Source organism: Cydia fagiglandana, chromosome Z (genome assembly GCF_963556715.1).
Source record: "Cydia fagiglandana chromosome Z, ilCydFagi1.1, whole genome shotgun sequence".
Taxonomy (NCBI): Eukaryota; Metazoa; Arthropoda; class Insecta; order Lepidoptera; family Tortricidae; genus Cydia; species Cydia fagiglandana.
The window spans coordinates 40,745,400-40,769,344 of NC_085959.1; the positions used below are offsets into that span (position 1 = coordinate 40,745,400).

Here is a 23,945-nt window from a genome sequence, read left to right on the forward strand (position 1 = left end):
CTCGTATCCTTGACTCGAAATTCATAATCCAGTGCTTTAATTATTTGAGTATATAATAAGATACATGATGTATATTTTCAAAACAAAATTCGTGATTATAAAATTCTATTTCTGGTCTTCCCAAGCACTCGTAATTATATGGCTAAATAATAGTTCAATTGCTACTCCACGGTTCGACAACATCCAAAACCGAAAAGTAAGTATTTCTAAAATAGTTACTTGATTTACAAGGGGGCAAAGTTGTTGTTTAACCGCTCGTGCTAATATTGATACGAGAGATCACGAGCGTAGCGAGTGGTGCGAAAAATGGAATCTTGAGCGTTGCGACGGTCTCAAAGCACGAGGGTTAAACAAAATTTGCCCCCGAGTGAAACACAAAATTTTTCACCACACCAACCCGAAGCAAATATTAAATGTAAAATATCAAACAAAATCAAACCAAATCAAATTCATGTTATTACATATTTATCATCCAAATTCATCATTTAAATGTCAATTCTACCAGCACCAGCAAACATAATAAAACAACTCAAAATTTGAATTTGATTACTTTGCCTCACATGTGAATTAAATGCAACTTTGCTATCAGTTTTTGAAGTGCAAAGTAAGCCTTTCCGAGCTGGTGTGGTGAAAATATATTTTCATTACTACCTCTTTGTCAATGTCATAGAGAGGCGTGTAAATATATTTTTGGAAAGTTGGCTTGTAAAGATGTCTCTGAACTCGGCGTACAAAGTTGACAAAAAATAAACATTGCATTTATAATTCTAGTAAGAATTCTCGACACGATGTCTTAACAATAATGATGAAATAACAAAAAAAACATTTTGTACATTTTGGATACGAGCTGAAACTTACAAACTAGGAATAGGTGTTTAAATAAAACTCGTAATTGTAAATAGGGTGTAAATATTATTCTAGTTTTAAGACTTTTTTATTGTATTTTCTAATTAAAAGTAAAAATAAATTGTTTTTTTTTTATTAAACTTACTTCACTATTACTACACCTAAAGTTAATTAACGTTGTAATATAATTAAAGCTTTATTTCAGTAATGATCGAATATGAGAGGAATAATATTAGAGATCACAAGTCATTAAGGTATGTCCACAATTTACTTCTTACCTCATTTTTTTTACAAGCTTTTACTTACATAACATCCATAATTCTGGAACAAATATTCGTGATTTAACACACAAATAAATGTTGCGTAGGCAGGGTCACTAATAATTAGGCCAGGGGTCAGCAAACTCGCAAGTCACATGCGGCTTTTTTGGAATACAATTGCCTTTTAAATAGTCACCCATAAAATCGTTGAGAGTTCTTCCACCACTGAACACATTTGCCGCTCTTTACTAAAACTGTTGATTTCTATTACTGTAGTTTGCTCTTCTGTTCAAAAGTTTGCCGATTAAAATAAGATAAAAACATTCAGGACGGTTAAACAACAAACATTTGTAAACATGTCACAAAAACGGTTTAAACCGTCACTGAAAAGGTTTCCACTCAGCTTGGTGTCAATGTACCTTATGAATACCTCGACACATGGTCTTCCAAAAAAACGCAACATAGTTATGCTAATTATAATTATATATGATTAGGCCAGGAGGCCCTTCGTACTCTTGCTGACCGGAAAGACGCAGTGTGGACGTAGCTTTACAGAATATTTAACTGGTAGCACAATCAGATAGCCGCCTTAGGAGGCTGCAGCAAGGCATCTCCACGAGAAGGGAGAGGAGTAGAGACGCGAGCACAGTTAGCAGCGTCGTGCCCGCGAAGTAGGACCACTGTGGACAAATGGAAAGATAAAGTATATAAAGTTACATCTATCATAAATAAAACAATGAAAGTAGGTATGTTATGATGATCAAAATTGCCCACCACTATTTTATTCTCGTGAGCAGACATCGTAAATTTGATAGCATTTTCGGTGCAGCGGATTGGTGTTAACGGAAATGGTATAAACAATTTCAACCCTAATTACTAGTAATTAATAGCGTTAATTACGTTAATTTTAACCTTAATTTACCATTTCAGTTGGAATCTAGACACGCGGCAGCGTGTCAAGCCAAGTTCAAGCAAAGGAACTGGCTAGCCAGCGCCGAGTGTAATATTACACGAACCACTTGGTGCCACTTTTGACCCTTCTATAACTCAAAACATCTTTGACGTAAACACATAAAACTACGTGTGTTTAATTATATCCATAAGGATATCTAGAAGCCCAAATTTCATGAAGCTAGCTCAAACGGTTATAAAGGTATGAAGGTCAAAAAGTCGTAAATTTTAAGACTGACTTATGACTTATAGTACCTAAACCTAACCTACTTCCAGATGACCTAGAAGGATGAAATTTGGAATCCAGCTTGGTTATTGTGTGTAACCATAGGAAAAAATCTAAAAATAAAATAAAGTTAAAAAATAGGGGGGGTCCCCATACAAAAAAACCACTTTTTATTGGGACTGACATATAAGTACCTAAACCTAATAACCTACTTCCAGATGACCTAGAAGGATGAAATTTGGAATCCAGCTCGGTTATTGTGTGTAACCGTAGGAAAAAATCTAAAAATAAAATAAAGTTTAAAAATAGGGGGGGTCCCCATACAAAAATACCATTTTTTATTGGGACTGACATATAAGTACCTAAACCTAACCTACTTCCAGATGACCTAGAAGGATGAAATTTGGAATCCAGCTCGGTTATTGTGTGTAAGCGTAGGAAAAAATCTAAAAATAAAAAAAGTTAAAAAATAGGGGGGGTCCCCATACAAAAAAATATTTTTTTATTGTAGCGTTGGAACCGTTACAAGCAGATATTTGAAACTACCCCAATATATGTATTATTATATTTGCTATATTAAAATAAAGTTTAGTCAAAAAATAAGTGGTGTCCCCATACAAAAAACTTGTAATACGCTCTAAACAACCGGCCAACGGTGTGTCGTCGGCGGCGCGCGGCACCACATTTTATACAAAGAACAGAAGTAAAAACCATACAGCGGAAACACAAGAAAAAACATTAAATCTCAATACCTGCCTAGTTTTCTTTACAAAAAGTATTGATATCCCACCAAAAACATAAATGTAAAAAAGGAGAGCCAAGTTCAATACAAAAATTATGCTTGGCTGTGGGGCTCGCCGCAAAAAGAATGGAGATCTAAATGAGTGCCACTGCCAAGTTCTATGCAAAATCCAAATATGTATTTATAGGAACAAAATAACATTATAAACAAGTATTAAACTCTATTTCTTTGATTTATTGGATACCTATAACAATTGCTGTTATTTAAAAAAATGTGAGATCTTAAAGTAGGTTAGATTTGGCTTGGCCAGGTTTTATCAGAATTACAATATATATAAAATGATTGATATAATGAAAACTGGCCAAGTCAAATCTAACCTACTTTAAGATCTCACATTTTTTTTTAAATAACAGCAATTGTTATAGGTATCCAATAAAGCAAAGAAATAGAGTTTAATACTTGTTTATAATGTTATTTTGTTCCTATAAATACAAATTTGGATTTTGCATAGAACTTGGCAGTGGCACTCATTTAGATCTCCATTCTTTTTGCGGCGAGCCCCACAGCCAAGCATAATTTTTGTATTGAACTTGGCTCTCCTTTTTTACATTTATGTTTTTGGTGGGATTATATATACCTATTCCACGCCACACCACTCCGCTGCACCAAAAATGCCATAAAATTAACAATGTCTGCTCGTGAGTGAGGTCACTGTAGCAGAAACAAGTGTTAAATTTGTAACAACTGCGAAAAGATGGCACTGCAAATTTTGACGTTTCTTTTGTTACTACTATTATGACGTCATAACATAATAATGGCGGCTACCTTTTTGGCGCGCACATTTATCGTTTAATTTTTTTTTTGGCCCTGGGAAGGTCATATGATAGTTTTAATCGATCATCATTATCATTTCACGCAGACGAAGGCCAGAAGCTATAAACAAAACGTACAATGCACATAGTCTGCGAGCAGAGCGCCCCGTCCAGGCTGAGGAGCGCCGTCCTCGCGACAGGGCCGTGCAGCAGCAGCACGCTGTAGCTCAGTCTGCTGAGCGCCGCCACCGGCCCGGAGTCCAGGAGCTGACGGCTCAGCCCTGCGGACACATGTGGCTTATACAAGGTGTTACTGACCATCGGGCTTTAAATCCAGGGCTCTATTCTACTCGCTAAACTGAGCTACTTTTATTATGGCACCAACCCCGAAATCCCGAACTTTTTTTTACGCATTCATACATTTTGTCTGATCAGATGTCGACGTTTTCTATGGAAAAGCCAATATTTTTTCCCTGATTTTAGGGTTGATCCCATAGTAAAAGTAGCTCAGTTTAGCGAGTAAAATCAAGCCATGGAATTAAAGCCCCATTGTCAGACACATACTGTATTTAATTACACAAACGGGGCTACCGCGATATAATTTTTACCTTGTTTTTACCTTAAATTATTCAAGTCTTTCCGTGACCACATCTGGTGGAACTCAATTTAACTTACAAAGGTTTGTTGAAATTATATCGCGGTAGACCCGTAAGTATGGGTAATTAAATATGTGTACAAAACGCAAGAGTTTAAATGTGGCTTTCCATCAGATAAGGATCCTTATGTGCAAGCACCATTCTAAAGGAATTTCTTACCAGCATAGTTGGTAGCGCACACCAGCGCCGGCCAGAGAAGAACCACGGGCCAGAGCAGATGCAGGAAGCAGGTCACCCAGGCGGGCCCGGCCCACGGCACCGCCGACGCCACGCTCAGAGCCGACAGCGACGCCAGCCAGAGGAAGATGGACGTGATCTGGAAACAAGGGTTCCAAGTGAACACTCCAGCACTCCAGCACCGCGCTCTGCTATATGAGCCATTGCTCATATAACAGAGCGCAGAGCGCCTGAGCTATTGCTCATATAGCGGATCGCAGAGCGCCTGAGCCATTGCTCATATAACAGAGCGCAGAGCGCCTGAGCTATTGCTCATATAGCGGATCGCAGAGCGCCTGAGCCATTGCTCATATAACAGAGCGCAGAGCGCCTGAGCTATTGCTCATATAGCGGATCGCAGAGCGCCTGAGCCATTGCTCATATAGCAGAGCGCGGTGCTGGAGTGCTAGCGTCTTGTGTCGCATATGTGTCGTGTCGCGAACAAAGCAATATAAAGGGCCACACTTACCTACCGCATATCGCCCTTAAGTCATCTACAATGTGTAGGTAAATAAGGGAGTTTAAATACAAGTATTAACTTACCTTCGACACCTTGAGCTGTCCGTCCATCCTCCGCACCAGCCATCCGGCGAACACCCCGGTGAAGTACGGCGCCACCCGCGCCCACGGCCGCTCCAGCATCAGGTGGTACGCCGCGAACATGTCCGCCATACTGAACATAAATAGAAAATGATAGATTATTATAGACCAAGTGTCATAATGATGACTTTGTCACACTTTATTGTTACGCAAATGCCATGCAGTTTTAGCTTGATCTGACTGTAACAATTTTGTTTAGCATCTTGTATGTAAACAATGCGCGTTAACATTGTACTTGGAGGTACCTCTCAAACGACTCTCTCTCTGACAAACGATTACCTATCAAGGGCTTGTTAGACTTGCCAAGCGTTTATTAATAACGCCATAACAATTTAGCAATATTAATACCTCAGCACAATTAGGTACTAACGGTTTACTATAATCACTGAAAGCGGACGCCACGTCGGCCGCAGTGGCGACCAACACGACGACAGACGCCACGGCGAGCGCGAGGCGCCGGCGCACCGCCAGGGCGCAGAGCAGCGCGCCGGCGGCGTGGAGTTGCGTCTCCATCGTCAGGTACCAGGATACTTGGAGGCACTGCAAACAATACAACAGGTTTTTCACCGACGAACTAGAATAACTACCTCATCATCATCATCTCAGCCATAAGACGTCCACTGCTGAAAATAGGCCTCCCCCTTGGACCTGCATTCGTACCGGTTGGAAGCGACCCGCATCCGGCGTCTTCCGGCGGCCTTAACAAGGTCGTCCATCCATCTTGTGGGTGGACGTCCTACGCTCCGCTTGCTAGTCCGTGGTCCGTGATCCATAGAATAACTACCTATAGGAGTAATAAGAATGACCCCACGTGCCGCGAGCGGATCAACTGTCCTGCGCGCAGTGCGCGCAGCATGACAATGATGAACCTACCCGCTCATGCCGGGGGTACAGGTTGGTGATGTACAGTATGTTCCGCCACCACGTGAGGTCGCAGTCAGCGTCGCCAGGCAGCTCCAGCACAGACGTTCCCTGCGTGGCCCGGGACAGCGCTGACGCTAGGACCGTGAGGTCCCTGGTTCGATGCTGATGATGAACCTACCCGCTCATGCCGGGGGTACAAGTTGGTGATGTACAGTATGTTCCGCCACCACGTGAGGTCGCAGTCAGCGTCGCCAGGCAGCTCCAGCACAGACGTTCCCTGCGTGGCCCGGGACAGCGCTGACGCTAGGACCCTGAGGTCCCTGGTTCGATGCTGATGATGAACCTACCCGCTCATGCCGGGGGTACAAGTTGGTGATGTACAGTATGTTCCGCCACCACGTGAGGTCGCAGTCAGCGTCGCCAGGCAGCTCCAGCACAGACGTTCCCTGCGTGGCCCGGGACAGCGCTGACGCTAGGACCCTGAGGTCCCTGGTTCGATGCTGATGATGAACCTACCCGCTCATGCCGGGGGTACAAGTTGGTGATGTACAGTATGTTCCGCCACCACGTGAGGTCGCAGTCAGCGTCGCCAGGCAGCTCCAGCACAGACGTTCCCTGCGTGGCCCGGGACAGCGCTGACGCTAGGACCCTGAGGTCCCTGGTTCGATGCTGATGATGAACCTACCCGCTCATGCCGGGGGTACAAGTTGGTGATGTACAGTATGTTCCGCCACCACGTGAGGTCGCAGTCAGCGTCGCCAGGCAGCTCCAGCACAGACGTTCCCTGCGTGGCCCGGGACAGCGCTGACGCTAGGAAGATCGCGTACAGGTACGATGGGAGGAGTCTGCAATACGTTTTAAATGCTACTAATAGCAATTAGTATAAAATGCATGTACACTTACCTAACTTAAGAAATATTTAGCTCCTTTACAGGTTGTCATAGACTTGCAATCCTCAAATTTAAGAGCCCATCAACGTGCACACTAGGGCCACTGCTAAATAATCGTGATTATTTAAATATCCTATAGGTAGACCCCCGCCAAGACTGTCTGTATGTATGTTCGCGATAAACTTAAAAAACTACTGAACGGATTTCCATCCAGGTTTTAGGTGTAGGCATAATTGGTTAAGATTATGTGTAACCCGTGAGAAGCCGGGGCGGGTCGCTAGTTTATATCTAAGCTTTAAATGGGAATACTCTAAATAAATACGCACCTGACGGCCCTGTTGGTGATAAAACAGAACAGCTGCAGGATCTGTCCGCAGAGGCCGCCGAAGCTCACCAGCTCCTCCACGCTGTACTGGCTCTTCAGGTAGAAGAAGTGGTACGAGCTGAAGAGGCCACTGGAAATAATACAATATATTGTTATCGTTGACCCCTCCTATCCTTCTTCTTCTTCGTCGTTCCCTCATGACTGAGGATCGTGACCAATAACTATGTCCCTCCATTTATCGCGAACAAGGGCTATGTGGGCTGCCCTCTGCATGGAACCACATGCTTGTTTTATGGAATCCGACCATCTTGCAGGGGCTCTTCCTCTAGCGCGCTTGCCTTCAACTTGCCCCAGTATGATGTCACGTTCGAGGCTGTGGTGTGCCTATCCTTCTTATTCGGTACGAAGTAGGGGGTTTGAACCCCGGGTAAGGACATTTGTGTGTTTATCACAAATATATAAGTCAATGCCACGGCTCTTGGAAGCCTGGGGTCCGCTTGACAACAAATCCCATGATTTGACGTAGGCGCTAGTTTTTACGAAAGCGACTGCCATATATCTGACCTTCCAACCCAGAGTTGAAATTAGGCCTTATATTCTAGGCTCTGTAAAAAATAACCGAAAAGCGACTGTTTCCGATAATTTTTCCACAGTTACCTGACGAAGAAGAGAGTGTCAAAGGCCAAGGATCCCGTGGCGAGGATCATGAACACGTTGTTCCGGCTGTTCATCTCTTGACCGTTATCTGCAACACACACACACACGCTTAGCATATTTATTTTGGTACTAACACTACTAATCCCTTTGATAAGGTTGAATCTTTGATACATAGGTTTATATACCTTTGAGGATGATTCACGTTAGACCGGGCCGTGTCCCGGCCGGAGCTTTCGGCGCTTACTTTTCTATGACAGAGTGATCTTGTGATAGTTTCCATAGAATATAAAGATAATGTAGATACTAACCTGACAAATAACTGACCATGGTCGCCACATGTATAAACACCACCCAAAACGTAGTCGCAATCCTGAACGCATGCATAATCGACAGATCCTTATTCGCCATATTGGTATTAAAAATCCTCTTCCACCCGTAGTTTAGTGAGAAACAGAGCAGCAGATACTGGGATACACTCCTCTTAACTTTCAAGCTAGCTATGGAGTTATCGTATCTTACTCTAGGACATGGCTGGTAAGCTTCGCTCTTCATTGGGTTCACGCATTGCTTCTTATACTTGCCGCAACGCTTACAACTGTTAGTATTCTCTAGAGATACTACGTCGAGCGTTTGAGGCATTGCGTTTTGCTTATATTTCTTTAGCGTCATTAGATTGATGTTAGAATTCTCTACGTTATTAATTGTTAATTCATCTTTTGTTTTATGAATCTGCAGATCGTTGTTGTACTTTTGAACGTTGAAACTCTTCGCTGCTACATTCCTCCGGCATTTCAGTAATTCAAAGTCTACTAAGGTGGCTATTATACACAAAACGACTAAGCCCAAAGTGAGAGCTGTTAGGGAGATAGCAGCGTAGTCCTTGCTTGGATCATATGCGAGTTCTATGCGTCTTGAGTTGATGACGGTCACGGTTCTGGGGGTGGTGTGGTTGGACTTGAGGGTGTCTGTGATCATGAGGGAGAAGTTGATGATGGCGGTCACGTCTTGTGGTGAGCAGGAGCGGGGGAGACAGAGGCCTTGGAGAATTTCTAGGCTCTGTAAAATATAATAAGTTGTGTATTTGAACGAAATCTGAAATGAATATAATTATTTAATTATAATTTTATTTATTTCATGCAAAAAACCACGACATCCGATCTGCATCCGATACATCGGACAATGTGAAAACGCTTTGAGGGTATGTGTGTTGTAAGCCGTGTTTATAATCTGTGATATGGCTGATGGTAGCTGCCACTGCTGCGCCAATGAACGAATTCAATTCATAATGTGTCCACACAATTTAACTGCTCAATATAAGTAGGTACCTTAGCCATAGCCGGCTTGGTAACGTTGAGGTGGAGTCGCGTGACGGAGTACGCCAGACGGACGGGGGCCTCGCTGGTCCTGTGGAGTTGCTCTAGCTCTGTTAACGGTCAGAGCCTGCTGTCGTTTAGCATGTCGCTATACAGACCTTAGCCATGGCGAGCTTGGTAACGTTCAGGTGGAGGCGCGTGACGGAGTACGCCAGACGGACGGGGGCCTCACTGGTCCTGAGGAGTTGCTCTAGCTCTGTCGACGACCAGAGCCTGCTGTCATTTAGCAGGTCGCTATACAGACCTTAGCCATGGCGAGCTTGGTAACGTTCAGGTGGAGGCGCGTGACGGAGTACGCCAGACGGACGGGGGCCTCGCTGGTCCTGAGGAGTTGCTCTAGCTCTGTCGACGACCAGAGCCTGCTGTCATTTAGCAGGTCGCTATACAGACCTTAGCCATGGCGAGCTTGGTAACGTTGAGGTGGAGGCGCGTGACGGAGTACGCCAGACGGACGGGGGACTCGCTGGTCCTGTGGAGTTGCTCTAGCTCTGTCAACGGTCGGTCTGAGCCTGCTGTCATATTAAGCAATATTAAAATCAGCGACTGAATTATATTATACTATGTACATAGACGTAGCTTTCAGTGCATTTTTGACTTTGAAAAACGGCTTATCTTGGGTGTGTAAATGTGTTTACCTTGGGTGAACTCCTTCCGAAGCACGGCGTTGAGATACACCTCGTCGCGAAACCTCGCCAGGGCCTCTTTTTCCTCTCTGGCACTTCTGTTCTTGTCCTGAAAAATATGCCCCTATCCATTAACAACATATCGAACAGTGCAGTGCGTGGAGTGCTGTAAATGAGTGCAGGGGAAGCGGACTGGAAAATACGAAAAGCTGCATTTAAGAGATACAGCCGGCCTAGCCAAGGTTACAATCGCTATCGCTTCGCCAACGAAAAGCATTATGTCTCTCTATCACTCTTCCATATTAGTGTGACAGTGACAGTTGCGTTTCGATCGCTACGGAGCGTAAGCGATTGGCATCTTGGCTACGCGGCCAGTGCTGGGTGATGATTAGGTAGGTACTTACCTATATTATATCTTGGAATATTAAAGTTACAAAAGTTACACATATTAATTATGAGTTTAATACTCTGCGTGACATTTGCAACGGAAGTTATTTCTCACCAAGTCCACGCATTGCTGTTTGGAGCCAAGCCAGTGGCGGCGACCGCTGTAGGCTCCCGAGCTGTAGCGACCCGAGGCATCCACCGCTGTAAAACAGATAATTAAAGCATTGAGCTATTATTACTATAGAGAAGCTATGAAATTGTCGCAATCACAACCTGTACCACGCGACCATTAACATCATATGCGCCGTCAAATTCATGGCGCTTACGCGTTTAGGTCGCAAGATTCACGCTCCGGGTTTGTTGACAAAACAACATCAAATACAGGCGCAAAATACTGGTTCTCTCAGCCGATTCCATGTAATAATAGTTTAATGCATTCAATCAATAAATGAGATAATACAACGATATATTATTTCTCGGTAATAGTATCGTTTGCCGCCGTCACGACAAAAAACATCACCACAATCATTAAATTAATTAAAATCAATCGATCGTAGTAATCGCCACTCGGCCGTGTCTTCAACGAATCTTAAAAAATAAATCTAGCAACCGGTCGACGACATTAGAGGAAAAAACCTATAAAAACATACATGCGATTGGATCTTAGAGTTGCTAAATTCGTTTTTCTTATCTCAATTAAATAGAGTTGATTTTGCGCTGGCAGACAATTGTACTAGCGAGAGTTGGCGTGCAATATTATTCAAACAGTGAAAATGTTGTAATGAGTTTAATCACGCTATGGGGTAACGGTTGAGGCAGGTTCAAATCTCGGTTAAGCACAACGTTAATGATGTGTTAATGATACATTAGGTACACCTATATAGTGTTCGATACATGTGGTATATTAAGGGCGGTAAACATAAACAAGAAATTACAAGAGTGTGAATTGAGGCCCGAAGCTGAAGGCGTCGCCAATGTCTGTGGCATCGTAGCACTCAAACGGATGGACCGATTTCGATGTGTTTTTATAAGTGAAAGTAAGTTTCCTTGCGGCGGGTTCTATGTTTAATAATAGTTATTTGTTTTACAAAGGGGCAAAGTTGTTGTTTAACCGCTCGTGCTAATATTGATACCCGAGCAAGCGAAAGATTCCAAAATTGAACCACGAGCGTAGCGAGTGGTTCGAAAAATGGAATCTTGAGCGTTGCGAGGGTTTCAAAGCACGAGGGTTAAACAAAATTTGCCCCCGAGTGAAATACAAAATTTTTCACCACACCAACCCGAAGCAAATATTAAATGTAAAATATCAAACAAAATCACACCAAATCAAATCCAAATGAATATGTTATTAAATATTTATCATCCAAAATCATCATTTAAAAGTCAATTCTACCGGCAAACATAAGAAAACAACTCAAAATTTGCATTTGATTACTTTGCCTCACATGTGGATAAAATATATGCAACTTTGCTATTCGTTTTTGAAGTGCAAAGTCATTCTTTTCGAGCTGGTGTGGTGAAAAAATCATTCCAGCATTTTAAAGGGTATTATAGTCGCACCAATAATAGTAGAAGAGCCGGCCGCAAATTTTCTAACCGACTTGATACCACGATGAAATGCACAATGGTCTCCCATAAAAGTGATGCTAAGTCCGAATTCGATAGTCTGCCACGGCGGAACTTGCCGAAAGTACGAAAAAGAAGGCCACTTCCGGTGCGAAAAAAGGGGGCTGATTTAACCCATCTGATACCGAAATAATAGTTATGGCAGCAGTTAGAAATTTACATGTAGACACATAAAAGCGAAGTCTGCCAGTATTTTTTTTGCCGGAAGTGCTTGGCAGACGCTCTCAAAGGTGGCCAACGGGACCCCTAATTTAACCCATCTGATACCACCATGAAACCAATTCCAGTCGGTAGGTATGAACCCTCATGTCAGGAATATATAAGTCTGCCAAGGTTTTTCCTGCCGAAACACCTTGGCAGACGAGATTATAAACAAGATGACCATCGGTTACCGTACACTAACCCATCTGATACCGCCATGAAACCAATTCCAGTCGGTAGGTATGAACCCTCATTTCAGGAATATATAAGTCTGCCAAGGCTTTTCCTGCCGTAACACCATGGCAGACGAGATTATGTAAGCAAGGTCGGCATCGGTTACCCTACACTAACCCATCTGATACCACCATGAAACCAATTCCAGTCGGTAGGTATGAACCCCCATTTTAGAAATATATAAGTCTGCCAAGGTTTTTCCTGCCGAAACACCTTGGCAGACGAGATTATAAGCAAGATGACCATCGGTTACCGTACACTAACCCATCTGATACCACCATGAAACCAATTCTAGTCGGTAGGTATGAACCCTCATTTCAGGAATTTATAAGTCTGCCAAGGCCTTTCCTGCCGAAACACCTTGACAGACGAGATTATGTAAGCAGCATCCACATACGAGGGATCCGTATTTTGGGATTATACAGATTACGGACATTATTAATAGCTGTAGGCTTATTTATTACTTTATGCTTATACATATTTGTATATAATTATGTTACTAATAAAATATATTTATAATTTATTAAACCTAAACTTAATACATTGGGAATTCATTACCTGCTTACGGCAGTAGTAGGGATAAGTGGGTGAGTTCTGGCTCACTGAGCCAGGCCAACAGTCCCTCCCCCTTTTTTCCCTTGTTGAGGCCCTGCAACCTTGCCTTGAACCCAAACTAATGTCATTGTAGCTCAAATCTAACCTAATCTATTTTTATTGCTTTTAGAATATTTCAATTATCTACTTTTGCAAAGTTAAAGGTTGAAATCTCTATTTCGCAAAATGGAATTTTAATGTGACTTTAATGTATGTGCAGTCTACTTAGTAATTGGGTTTAAAGATATAAAAACACACATTTTATTTCCTATCCTAAGTATCCTATCCTAAGTATATTCAAATAATATTCTGAACATATATAGTAATTAGACTGGTCATATTTTTCATAAAATCGATTTCGACTGGCAAAGCATATTACTTTTTGGCAACCGGGTTTTTTAACCTAATTAGACCCCGCTGAATCCGAATTTGCCGGTTGCTCGATCGAAATCTTGACCGGAAGTGAGATATTTGACATTAAAGGTCCCTTTTTTCGTTTTTCGTAAATAACTCTTAAACGGTGGCACATAGCAAAAAATGTTCTATTACATAAGTATTCTGCATAAAATTGCCTACAAGAAAGATTCCGTACAATTTTTCGCTAGGATTAATATTCAAAGAGATTTTAACGCGGGAAATTTAATTATAATCACTTCTAAGGTCCCGTTTTTTAGGTTTTCGTAAATAACTCGTAAACGGTGGCCAATATCAAAAAATGTTATTAGACGTTAATAATCTACACAAATTTTGAACAAAAAAGATTTAGTACACTTTTTGCAGGGATCAATATTTAAAAAGATAATAAAGAGGGAAAGTTAATTATAATAAATTCTAAGGTTACTTGTTTTTATTTTTTCGTTACTAATTTCAAAAGTATGACTCATAGCAAAAAAAATCTTATACATAAATAATAAACGTAAAATTTCCTACAAGAAACATGCAGAACACTTTTCGCTAGGATCAATATTTAAAAAGACAAAGCAGCGGGTAAGTTAATTATAATCAATTTTAAGTCCCTTTTTAGTTTTTTGTAAATAACTCGTAAACGGTGTCCCATAGCGAAATAGGTTTTTAAGAATAAATTATCTACATAAAATTTCCTCCAAAAAACATCTAGAAGACTTTTCTCTAGGATCAATATTTTTATTGCTTTTAGAATATTTCGATTATCTACTTTTGCAAAGTTAAATGTTGAAATATCTATTTCGAAAAATGGAATTTTAATCTGACTTTAACACGTTCACTGCTTTACGGGGGCTTTAAGCCCCGTACGATGTCATCATTCAGTGCGAAGTTAAATTAATTTTAGAAGTTAAAGGGGGAGGGGAGGGTGCACACATTTAACCACTTTGGAAGTGTCTCTCGCGCAAACTATTCAGTTTAGAAATAAATGATATTAGAAACCTCAATATCATAAGCGATAAGACCGCCTGTTGTTACCTCTATTGTCTTTGTTTATGTTATTGTCCATTTATTGTAAACTAAGTGTATGTGAGGCGTGCAATAAAGAGTATTGTATTGTATTGTATCATTTTTGAAGACCTATCCATAGATACCCCACACGTATGGGTTTAATGAAAAAGACATTTTAAGTTTCAGTTCTAAGTATGGGGGACCCCCAAAATTTATTGTTTTTTTTTCTATTTTTGTGTTGAAATCTTAATGCGGTTCACAGAATACATCTACTTACCAAGTTTCAACAGTTCTTATAGTTTCGGAAAAAAGTCCGTGACATACGGACGGACAGACAGACAGACATGACGAATCTATAAGGGTTCCGTTTTTTGCCATTTGGCTACGGAATCCTAAAAAGGAGGTATTAATTCGGTTTTTTAATGTTTGATATCTCCGTCATTTCGGGATCGATTTTGAAAATTATTTTTTTCTACTCGTCGACTATAATTCTTGAATTAAGATTTCTTATACCAAACTTCAATTGGGTATTTTTAATGTATGGGCTTCCAACTCAACTATAATATTCATATCGATACAGTTTAGTCAACTATAATGAAATTGACCAATCACAGCTCGCCGCGATCAAGAGGACGAAACAAAACCATAGCTCAAATTAATTATTTATTTTAGGTTGTATAGTAGAAACAATTGGTTCATAAGTCAGAAACTCGCATGTGACACCCTTAATATAGCAACATCCATAGACTACGAAAACCACTTAGTGTTGCTTGTTAGTCTCCATAGGCTACGGTGGCCAAAATCGAGAAAACAACTGTCTAAAAATTTAATTTAGCGCGGAGCAAGTACCAGGGCCTCATGAGTTACGAGAAGGTGTCGTTGACCATGGCGCCGGGCGCGGCGGCCGGGGCGCGTAGTATGATTAAGGTATCGAGGCTGCTCGCGTACCATCTGCATACTTTTGGTTTGGTTTGTTTGTATGATTCTACTAGTTTAAAGTATTATTTTTGTTGACTCATAGAAAAAGTATTGTATACAATAGTGATATAATCAAGCTTTTCAATCTCGTACCTGAATTAGGCAACTCAGCAAGCTTCGTTGCCTAAACACGGTACTCGACTGAAAAGCTCTCTATTATATCACGATTGTATAAAATACTATTTTAGTTGAGTTGTAACTTGTAAGTATATACATACAGATTGGTTCCGACTTTGTCAAAACCCAGTTCTGATGGTGAGATTTATGAGGAATCGAGGGCACTCTTCAAATCTTGTAAGGGTGGTTCACGTTTGTATGGGAAAAATTCAAACTCTAGCTAGAAGAAGCGGCACCCCCTCATTTTGTTACACTTATTATGTTGACAAAATACGCCAAGTTTGTAATCTTACAATCTTAACTACAAGGGGGTGCTCAAAACACTTTGAAATTTTTCAAATTGTATGAAAAAAAAAATAAGTTACTATTTTTTTGATTTTTATGTAAGTAGTAGTTTTCACATTATTTGAAAGTGTGATTTAAAAGATATTATTTTGAAAGAAAATGTTTTTCTACTTCAAAACTTATACATCACATGTGCAAATAGTGTGAAACCAGATATTTAAATAAAATTCTGAATCATAAATACTCTTTTTGTTGGGTTTCAAACAACATACAAAATTTCAACGTGGTTAAGCACCCCCTTGTATATTTCGTTTTTTTTAGCATTAGAAAGAACTTGCAAGAAGGTAAGCGATCTTAGCATGTCTTTTAATTGAAAAACGCTTTTCAAAATTCAAAAACTATTACTTATGAAAGCAGACGAATATAAATGATCGTACTAGATTAATAATTGTTACATACACTCGCGTGCAAAAGTATTGCATCACTTTGCATTTTTTCAACTACACCCAATAATTTTGTAAACCGGTTATTTTCCATTAATTATTTTAATGGGATCATGTCCCTTGAAGTTTTAGCTTTACGAAAAGTTAAAAAACATGGAAAACAGCCCAGTATTTTTCAAATTATCGACATTTTCCCGATTTGTGAGCGGTTTCGCGTTATCACGCGCACGAGTTGCGCTACCCTTGACCCCTATAAAACGGGGGGTAGGGGAGGGGTTGTTATCAGTCACTTATCAAAAGTTGACCGGTACACATCTCCGCATATTTTCCCGTGAAGAAGACCTGTGAAAAATGGAAACCACTGAAGCTGAAGTCCGCCAAGTCGTCCAGCTCCTGCAAGAGGGACGTAGCCAACGTTCAGTAGCTGCCACGCTGAATTTAAGTCAATCTACAGTTTGCAGAGTTTACCAGAGGTTCCAACGGACTGGATCCTTTACTTCAAGACCAAGAAGCGGCCGCAAAAAGTGTACATCAGAGAGGGACGACCGCTTCATTGTCACAACATCTCTCCGAGATCGACACCTGACAAGCGTTGCCATCCAGCAGCGTCTGCGTGAGATACGAGGAGTGGCTGCCAGTGAGTGGACAATAAGAAGAAGACTCAAGAAAGCGAACTTGACACCCAGGAGGCCTGCAACAGGGCCCAGATTGCTGGCGCGACACCGTACAGCCCGAAGATAGTTTGCAGAAAATCATATGGACTGGACCATTGAGCAATGGACCCCAGTTCTCTTCTCGGACGAGTGCAGAATATGTTTGAATGGATGTGACCGAAGAGGAAGAGTCTACAGAAGGCCAGAGGAACGGTTCGCCTAATGTTGCTTCTCCGAAAGGGTCGCCTATGGCGGTGGATCCGTGATGTTCTGGGGCGGCGTTTCCTACGACGCGCGAACAGAGCTGGTTTTCGTGCCTGGCGGGGGCCGTGGCGGTGGATTGACCGCTGCAAAATACATTACTGACATCCTGGAGGAACATGTTGTTCCTTATGCCGGTATTTTTGATGAGGGGTTCATCCTAATGCAGGATAATGCCCGTGTCATACCGCTAGGGCCACCGCAGCCTACCTTCTCGAAGTGGGCATCGACACCATGGACTTGCCAGCGATGAGCCCGGACCTTAACCCCATTGAACACGTGTGGGACTATCTGAAAAGGAGGATTCGGAAGCGGAATCCTGCCCCGGCCAATGTTGAGGAGCTGAAGGGAGCCTTGCTGGAGGAGTGGGACGCTATTCCACAAGATTTCATTAGAAAATTAATTAGGTCTATGAAAAACCGCTTGATTTGTGTGAGGAGGGCTAGGGGTGGCAACACCAGGTATTAATTTAATAATAATAATTTATTTTGTATTAAATAAATGACTTTTATTCTTAACTTTCCTAAATTTATTTCTCGACCATTATGTCGCTACTTTCAGTTTCTGATTTTTTTTAGTCTTCAGATTTGAAATTTCATTAAATTTCCCAATTTTCTAATGCGTTAGATTATAAGCTTTCAGTTGATACCAAAATTTTCAGAATCGGCTCTAGAATTACAAAGATATTGGGTGTGGACGAAAAAATGCAAAGTGATGCAATACTTTTGCACGCGAGTGTATTTGCCGTAACTTATTTTTAAAATGTGTTTTTCAATTAAAAGACACATCAAGATTGTTTACCTAATTTCTAATGCTAAAAAAAACGAAGTATAGTTGAGATAAATTAAGAAACTTGGTGTATTTTATCAACATAGTAAGTGTAACAAAATAAGGGGGTGCCCCTTAGGAAAAAAAATGTTTATTGAACCACCCTAACATATAGTGATACTGGTGTATTTTAAACAAACCAAGCATTTACATTCAGAATTGTGACATTTGATGAAGTGAAACTGCTGATGATGATCAGAATGGAACTCTTCAACGACGCATAGCTCATGTTTGGGGATTTGTCCTCTTCGTTATGTTTGTTAAGCACGTTAGATTTTTAAGTCATATTATCGTGAAGCTCAAGTTCTGATGATGGGATCCATAAGGAATCGAGGGAACTCTACAAATCTTAATGGCATTGTATAGTGACTCTTGTATTTTCATCAGGCAAACAAGGATTTACATTAAGAACAGTGGCATTTGATGAAGTGGTATTGCTGATGGTGATCAGAACGGAACTCCTCGACGACTTGCCTTTTTTAATTGATTGTTAAGCAAGTTACCCCACTGGCAAAACAAGCAAGATTTTGAATTCGACTTCTACCTGAACCTGGACCCAGACGCGGACCCGGACTCGATATCGCGAATTCGGACACGGATCCGTCTTCTATTTGGTTGGTGTAAATGGAGTTGGCGAATTTTTTGATTAATTCGGGCGAAAACTGGAAGGTTAGGTATCAAATGTTCATGAAGAGAAATTGTAAGAGATGGTATCATTACCAACAACTGTGGAAAATACTGTTTAGTTACTCTTTATTTAAAAATAGCAAAATCAAATTGCATGATTTCATTCGTTTTCTCTACTGTACACAGAATAAGTAATGATATTTAGACTAGACAAAAAAAAATCAAAATCGCTCTCCTTCTTGATGCGACTGGCAAATCATATTACTTTTTGGCAACCAGGTTTTTTAACCTAATTAGACCCCGCTGAATCCGAATTTGCCGGTTGCTCGATCGAAATCTTGACCGGAAGTGAGATATTTGACATTAAAGGTCCGTTTTATTCGTTTTTCGTAAATAACTCTTAAACGGTGGTGCATAGCAAAAAATGTTCTATTACATAAGTAATATGCATAAAATTGCCTACAAGAAAGATTCAGTACAATTTTTTGCTAGGATCAATATTAAAAGAGATTTTAACGCGGGAAATTTAATTATAATCACTTCTAAGGTCCCGTTTTTTAGGTTTTCGTAAATAACTCATAAACGGTGGCCAATATCAAAAAATGTTATTAGACGTTAATAATCTACACAAAATTTTGAACAAAAAAGATTCAATACACTTTTTGCAGGGATCAATATTTAAAAAGATAATAAAGAGGGAAAGTTAATTATACTAAATTCTAAGGTTCCTTGTTTTTATTTTTTCGTTAATAATTTGAAAAGTATGACTCATAGCAAAAAAAATCTTATACATAAATAATAAACGTAAAATTTCCTACAAGAAATATGCAGAACACTTTTAGCTAGGATCAATATTTAAAAAGACAAAGCAGCGGGTAAGTTAATTATAATCAATTTTAAAGTCCCTTTTTAGTTTTTTGTAAATAACTCGTAAACGGTGCCCCATAGCGAAATAGGTTTTTAAGAATAAATTATCTACATAAAATTTCCTCCAAAAAACATCTAGAACACTTTTCTCTAGGATCAATATTTAAAGCGATATTAAAGGAAGAAAGTTAATTACAATCAGTTCACAGGTCACTTTTTTTTTGTTTTTCATAAATAGCTCGTAAACGGTGGCCCGTTGCAAAACAATGTTCTACATAAATATTAAACATAAAATTGTCCACAAAAAAGGTTCTGTACACTTTTTCGCTACCATCAATATTTAAAGAGGTATTAAAGGGGGTAAGTTAATTATAATCAATTTCCAGGTCCCTATTTTTAGGATTTCGCAAATGACTCGTAAAATAAGGCTCATAGCAAAATAAGTTCTTAATGTTCTTGTAAACAAATAATCGATATAAAATTTTCTACGAAAGACATATGGAACACTTTTCTCTTTTTAGGGTTCCGTACCTCAAAATGAATAAAAACCGGCCAAGCGCGAGTCGGACTCGCGTTGCAAGGGTTCCGTACATTACCCCCTTTAATATCTCTTTAAATATTGATCGTAGCGAAAAAGTGTACAGAACCTTTTTTGTGGACAATTTTATGTTTAATATTTATGTAGAATATTGTTTTGCAACGGGGCACCGTTTACGAGTTATTTACGAAAAACTAAAAAAAAGTGACCTGTGAACTGATTGTAATTAACTTTCTTCCTTTAATATCGCTTGAAATATTGATCCTAGAGAAAAGTCTTCTAGATGTTTTTTGGAGGAAATTTTATGTAGATAATTTATTCTTAAAAACCTATTTCGCTATGGGACACCGTTTACGAGTTATTTACAAAAAACTAAAAAGGGACTTAAAATTGATTATAATTAACTTACCCGCTGCTTTGTCTTTTTAAATATTGATCCTAGCGAAAAGTGTTCTGCATGTTTCTTGTAGGAAATTTTACGTTTATTATTTATGTATAAGATTTTTTTTGCTGAGTCATACTTTTGAAATTAGTAACGAAAAAATAAAAACAAGGAACCTTAGAATTTATTATAATTAACTTTCCCTCTTTATTATCTTTTTAAATATTGATCCCTGCAAAAAGTGTACTAAATCTTTTTTGTTCAAAATTTTGTGTAGATTATTAACGTCTAACAAAATTTTTTGATATTGGCCACCGTTTACGAGTTATTTACGAAAACCTAAAAAACGGGACCTTAGAAGTGATTATAATTAAATTTCCCGCGTTAAAATCTCTTTGAATATTGATCCTAGCGAAAAATTGTACTGAATCTTTCTTGTAGGCAATTTTATGCAGAATACTTATGTAATAGAACATTTTTTGCTATGCACCACCGTTTAAGAGTTATTTACGAAAAACGAAAAAAAGGGACCTTTAATGTCAAATATCTCACTTCCGGTCAAGATTTCGATCGAGCAACCGGCAAATTCGGATTCAGCGGGGTCTAATTAGGTTAAAAAACCCGGTTGCCAAAAAGTAATATGCTTTGCCAGTCGAAATCGATTTTATGAAAAATATGACCAGTCTAATTACTATATATGTTCAGAATATTATTTGAATAAACTTAGGATAGGATACTTAGGCTAGGAAATAAAATGTGTGTTTTTATATCTTTAAACCCAATTACTAAGTAGACTGCACATACATTAAAGTCACATTAAAATTCCATTTTGCGAAATAGAGATTTCAACCTTTAACTTTGCAAAAGTAGATAATTGAAATATTCTAAAAGCAATAAAAATAGATTAGGTTAGATTCGAGCTACAATGACATTAGTTTGGGTTCAAGGCAAGGTTGCAGGGCCTCAACAAGGGAAAAAAGGGGGAGGGACTGTTGGCCTGACTCAGTGAGCCAGAACTCACCCACTTATCCCTACTACTGCCGTAAGCAGGTAATGAATTCCCAATGTATTAAGTTTAGGTTTAATAAATTATAAATATATTTTATTAGTAACATAATTATATACAAATATGTATAAGCATAAAGTAATAAATAAGCCTACAGCTATTAATAATGTCCGTAATCTGTATAATCCCAAAATACGGATCCCTCGTATGTGGATGCTGCTTACATAATCTCGTCTGTCAAGGTGTTTCGGCAGGAAAGGCCTTGGCAGACTTATAAATTCCTGAAATGAGGGTTCATACCTACCGACTAGAATTGGTTTCATGGTGGTATCAGATGGGTTACTGTACGGTAACCGATGGTCATCTTGCTTATAATCTCGTCTGCCAAGGTGTTTCGGCAGGAAAAACCTTGGCAGACTTATATATTTCTAAAATGGGGGTTCATACCTACCGACTGGAATTGGTTTCATGGTGGTATCAGATGGGTTAGTGTAGGGTAACCGATGCCGACCTTGCTTACATAATCTCGTCTGCCATGGTGTTACGGCAGGAAAAGCCTTGGCAGACTTATATATTCCTGAAATGAGGGTTCATACCTACCTACCGACTGGAATTGGTTTCATGGCGGTATCAGATGGGTTAGTGTACGGTAACCGATGGTCATCTTGTTTATATTCTCGTCTGCCAAGGTGTTTCGGCAGGAAAAACCTTGGCAGACTTATATATTCCTAAAATGGGGGTTCGTACCTACCGACTGGAATTGGTTTCATGGTGGTATCAGATGGGTTAGTGTAGGGTAACCGATGCCGACCTTGCTTACATAATCTCGTCTGCCAAGGTGTTTCGGCAGGAAAAGCCTTGGCAGACTTATATATTCCTGACATGAGGGTTCATACCTACCGACTGGAATTGGTTTCATGGTGGTATCAGATGGGTTAAATTAGGGGTCCCGTTGGCCACCTTTGAGAGCGTCTGCCAAGCACTTCCGGCAAAAAAAATACTGGCAGACTTCGCTTTTATGTGTCTACATGTAAATTTCTAACTGCTGCCATAACTATTATTTCGGTATCAGATGGGTTAAATCAGCCCCCTTTTTTCGCACCGGAAGTGGCCTTCTTTTTCGTACTTTCGGCAAGTTCCGCCGTGGCAGACTATCGAATTCGGACTTAGCATCACTTTTATGGGAGACCATTGTGCATTTCATCGTGGTATCAAGTCGGTTAGAAAATTTGCGGCCGGCTCTTCTACTATAAAAGTCTGCAGCGGATTTGATAGCCCATGCAGTGAAGTGTTATTTATACATACGTCATAATTTCATAGAAGTTTGACGTTTAAAATGACACTTGCACTGCGTGGGCTATCAAAATCGCTGCAGACTTTTTACGGTCTAATTTTAACTCTTTTGCATTAAGCATAAAATGGTTTAAAATTTGGCTTACCCAAATAATAAAATTTTATATCAGAATGTTTTCTTATTTGTTTAAAAAAGTTGTTATATTCATCAAACTTAAACCTTTGAACGCCACGCCTTTAATACTGCGCGTCATCGTGAACCTTATCGAAATGCACGAAGATTGATATTGGTTTGTAGCTGCGCGCGTCATTTGACGTCTTTGGTGGACAAAGCTTTTAGTAGATACTGTATATGTAGGTATATATGAAATAAAATATTACTCTGGGTACCTGGGTACTTACCAATATAGGTCCAAGCGCGCCCTCTGCTGTAATCGCTGAAAAACACCTTCAAATCGCCAAAACATTCACTTTTAACCGCCAAATGCACACCGTTTCTTATCGTAGGCCACACCAGGGCCAAATAAGAGGGATCATATACATTGTACAAGCTGTCTACCTCTCCCCTGAAGAAGGTTCGTAGTTTTCTAGTAGTGTTTCTGCCCTCAACTGTGACAAGTATGACTAGTATTAGGAGTAGTTTAGACATGACGAGCGATCGCCGCGCGGTTGCAGAGTTGTATGTTTTGTGTTCGGTTGAGCGAATCATAACATTGCTTTCTTGCTGCTATAGAGAAGGGGGACTCGATTCGACCCTAAAAGCAAGTATACTATAGAGATGCCACACACATTAATGGTTCTAAATTAAGCATTTTATGTTGTAAAATAAAGAAGTAAAATGTCCGTTTATTTCATTTTTATACCGCGTTGAGTGCCAGAAATAATCTTGCGCGTACTTTTGCGTTATTCTTTCTGATGCTAATAAACCCGGCGAACAAGATTCTAATATTGAGGAGTATGGGAGTAGGTATGTGAACAAACGCAAGAGTTAAAGCGACGGGGGCTTGTAGACGGTCTTCCCTTATGTACGGTCTTGACCACATTAAAACTGCAAACCGACAATGACTCTTTATCACCTTACATACAATGTGTGTTACGAATTGTATTTATTTATGTAATTATACAATTCGCTAGATTTTGGAAAATAATGTTTCTTCTACAATAGGATAAA

The 23,945-nt window shown here is 39.9% G+C and overlaps 1 protein-coding gene across 1 annotated transcript; it reads right to left on the bottom strand.

The window, feature by feature from the left end:
• Positions 1-1,528: 1,528 nt before the first annotated feature.
• Positions 1,529-23,423, bottom strand: LOC134678135 (uncharacterized). The gene is made up of 13 exons (XM_063536585.1): positions 23,177-23,423; positions 10,544-10,629; positions 10,054-10,150; positions 9,809-9,930; positions 8,354-9,101; positions 8,046-8,133; positions 7,390-7,518; positions 6,859-7,018; positions 5,680-5,849; positions 5,253-5,382; positions 4,653-4,809; positions 3,976-4,118; positions 1,529-1,786 (listed from the first exon to the last, which is right to left on the bottom strand). The coding sequence occupies exons 1-13, from the start codon at positions 23,421-23,423 to the stop codon at positions 1,667-1,669; spliced, it is 2,397 nt and encodes a 798-aa protein (XP_063392655.1). The 3' UTR covers positions 1,529-1,666.
• Between the last annotated feature and the right edge of the window lie 522 nt (positions 23,424-23,945).

Coding starts and splice junctions, on each gene's coding strand:
- LOC134678135 (XM_063536585.1), bottom strand. CDS start 23,423: ATGTCTAAACTACTCCTAATACTAGTCATACTTGTCACAGTTGAGGGC. Junction 10,630..23,176: donor GCGCGCTTGGACCTATATTG/GTAAGTACCCAG, acceptor TCTGTTTTACAG/CGGTGGATGCCTCGGGTCGC. Junction 5,383..5,679: donor TTCAGTGATTATAGTAAACC/GTTAGTACCTAA, acceptor ATTTATGTTCAG/TATGGCGGACATGTTCGCGG.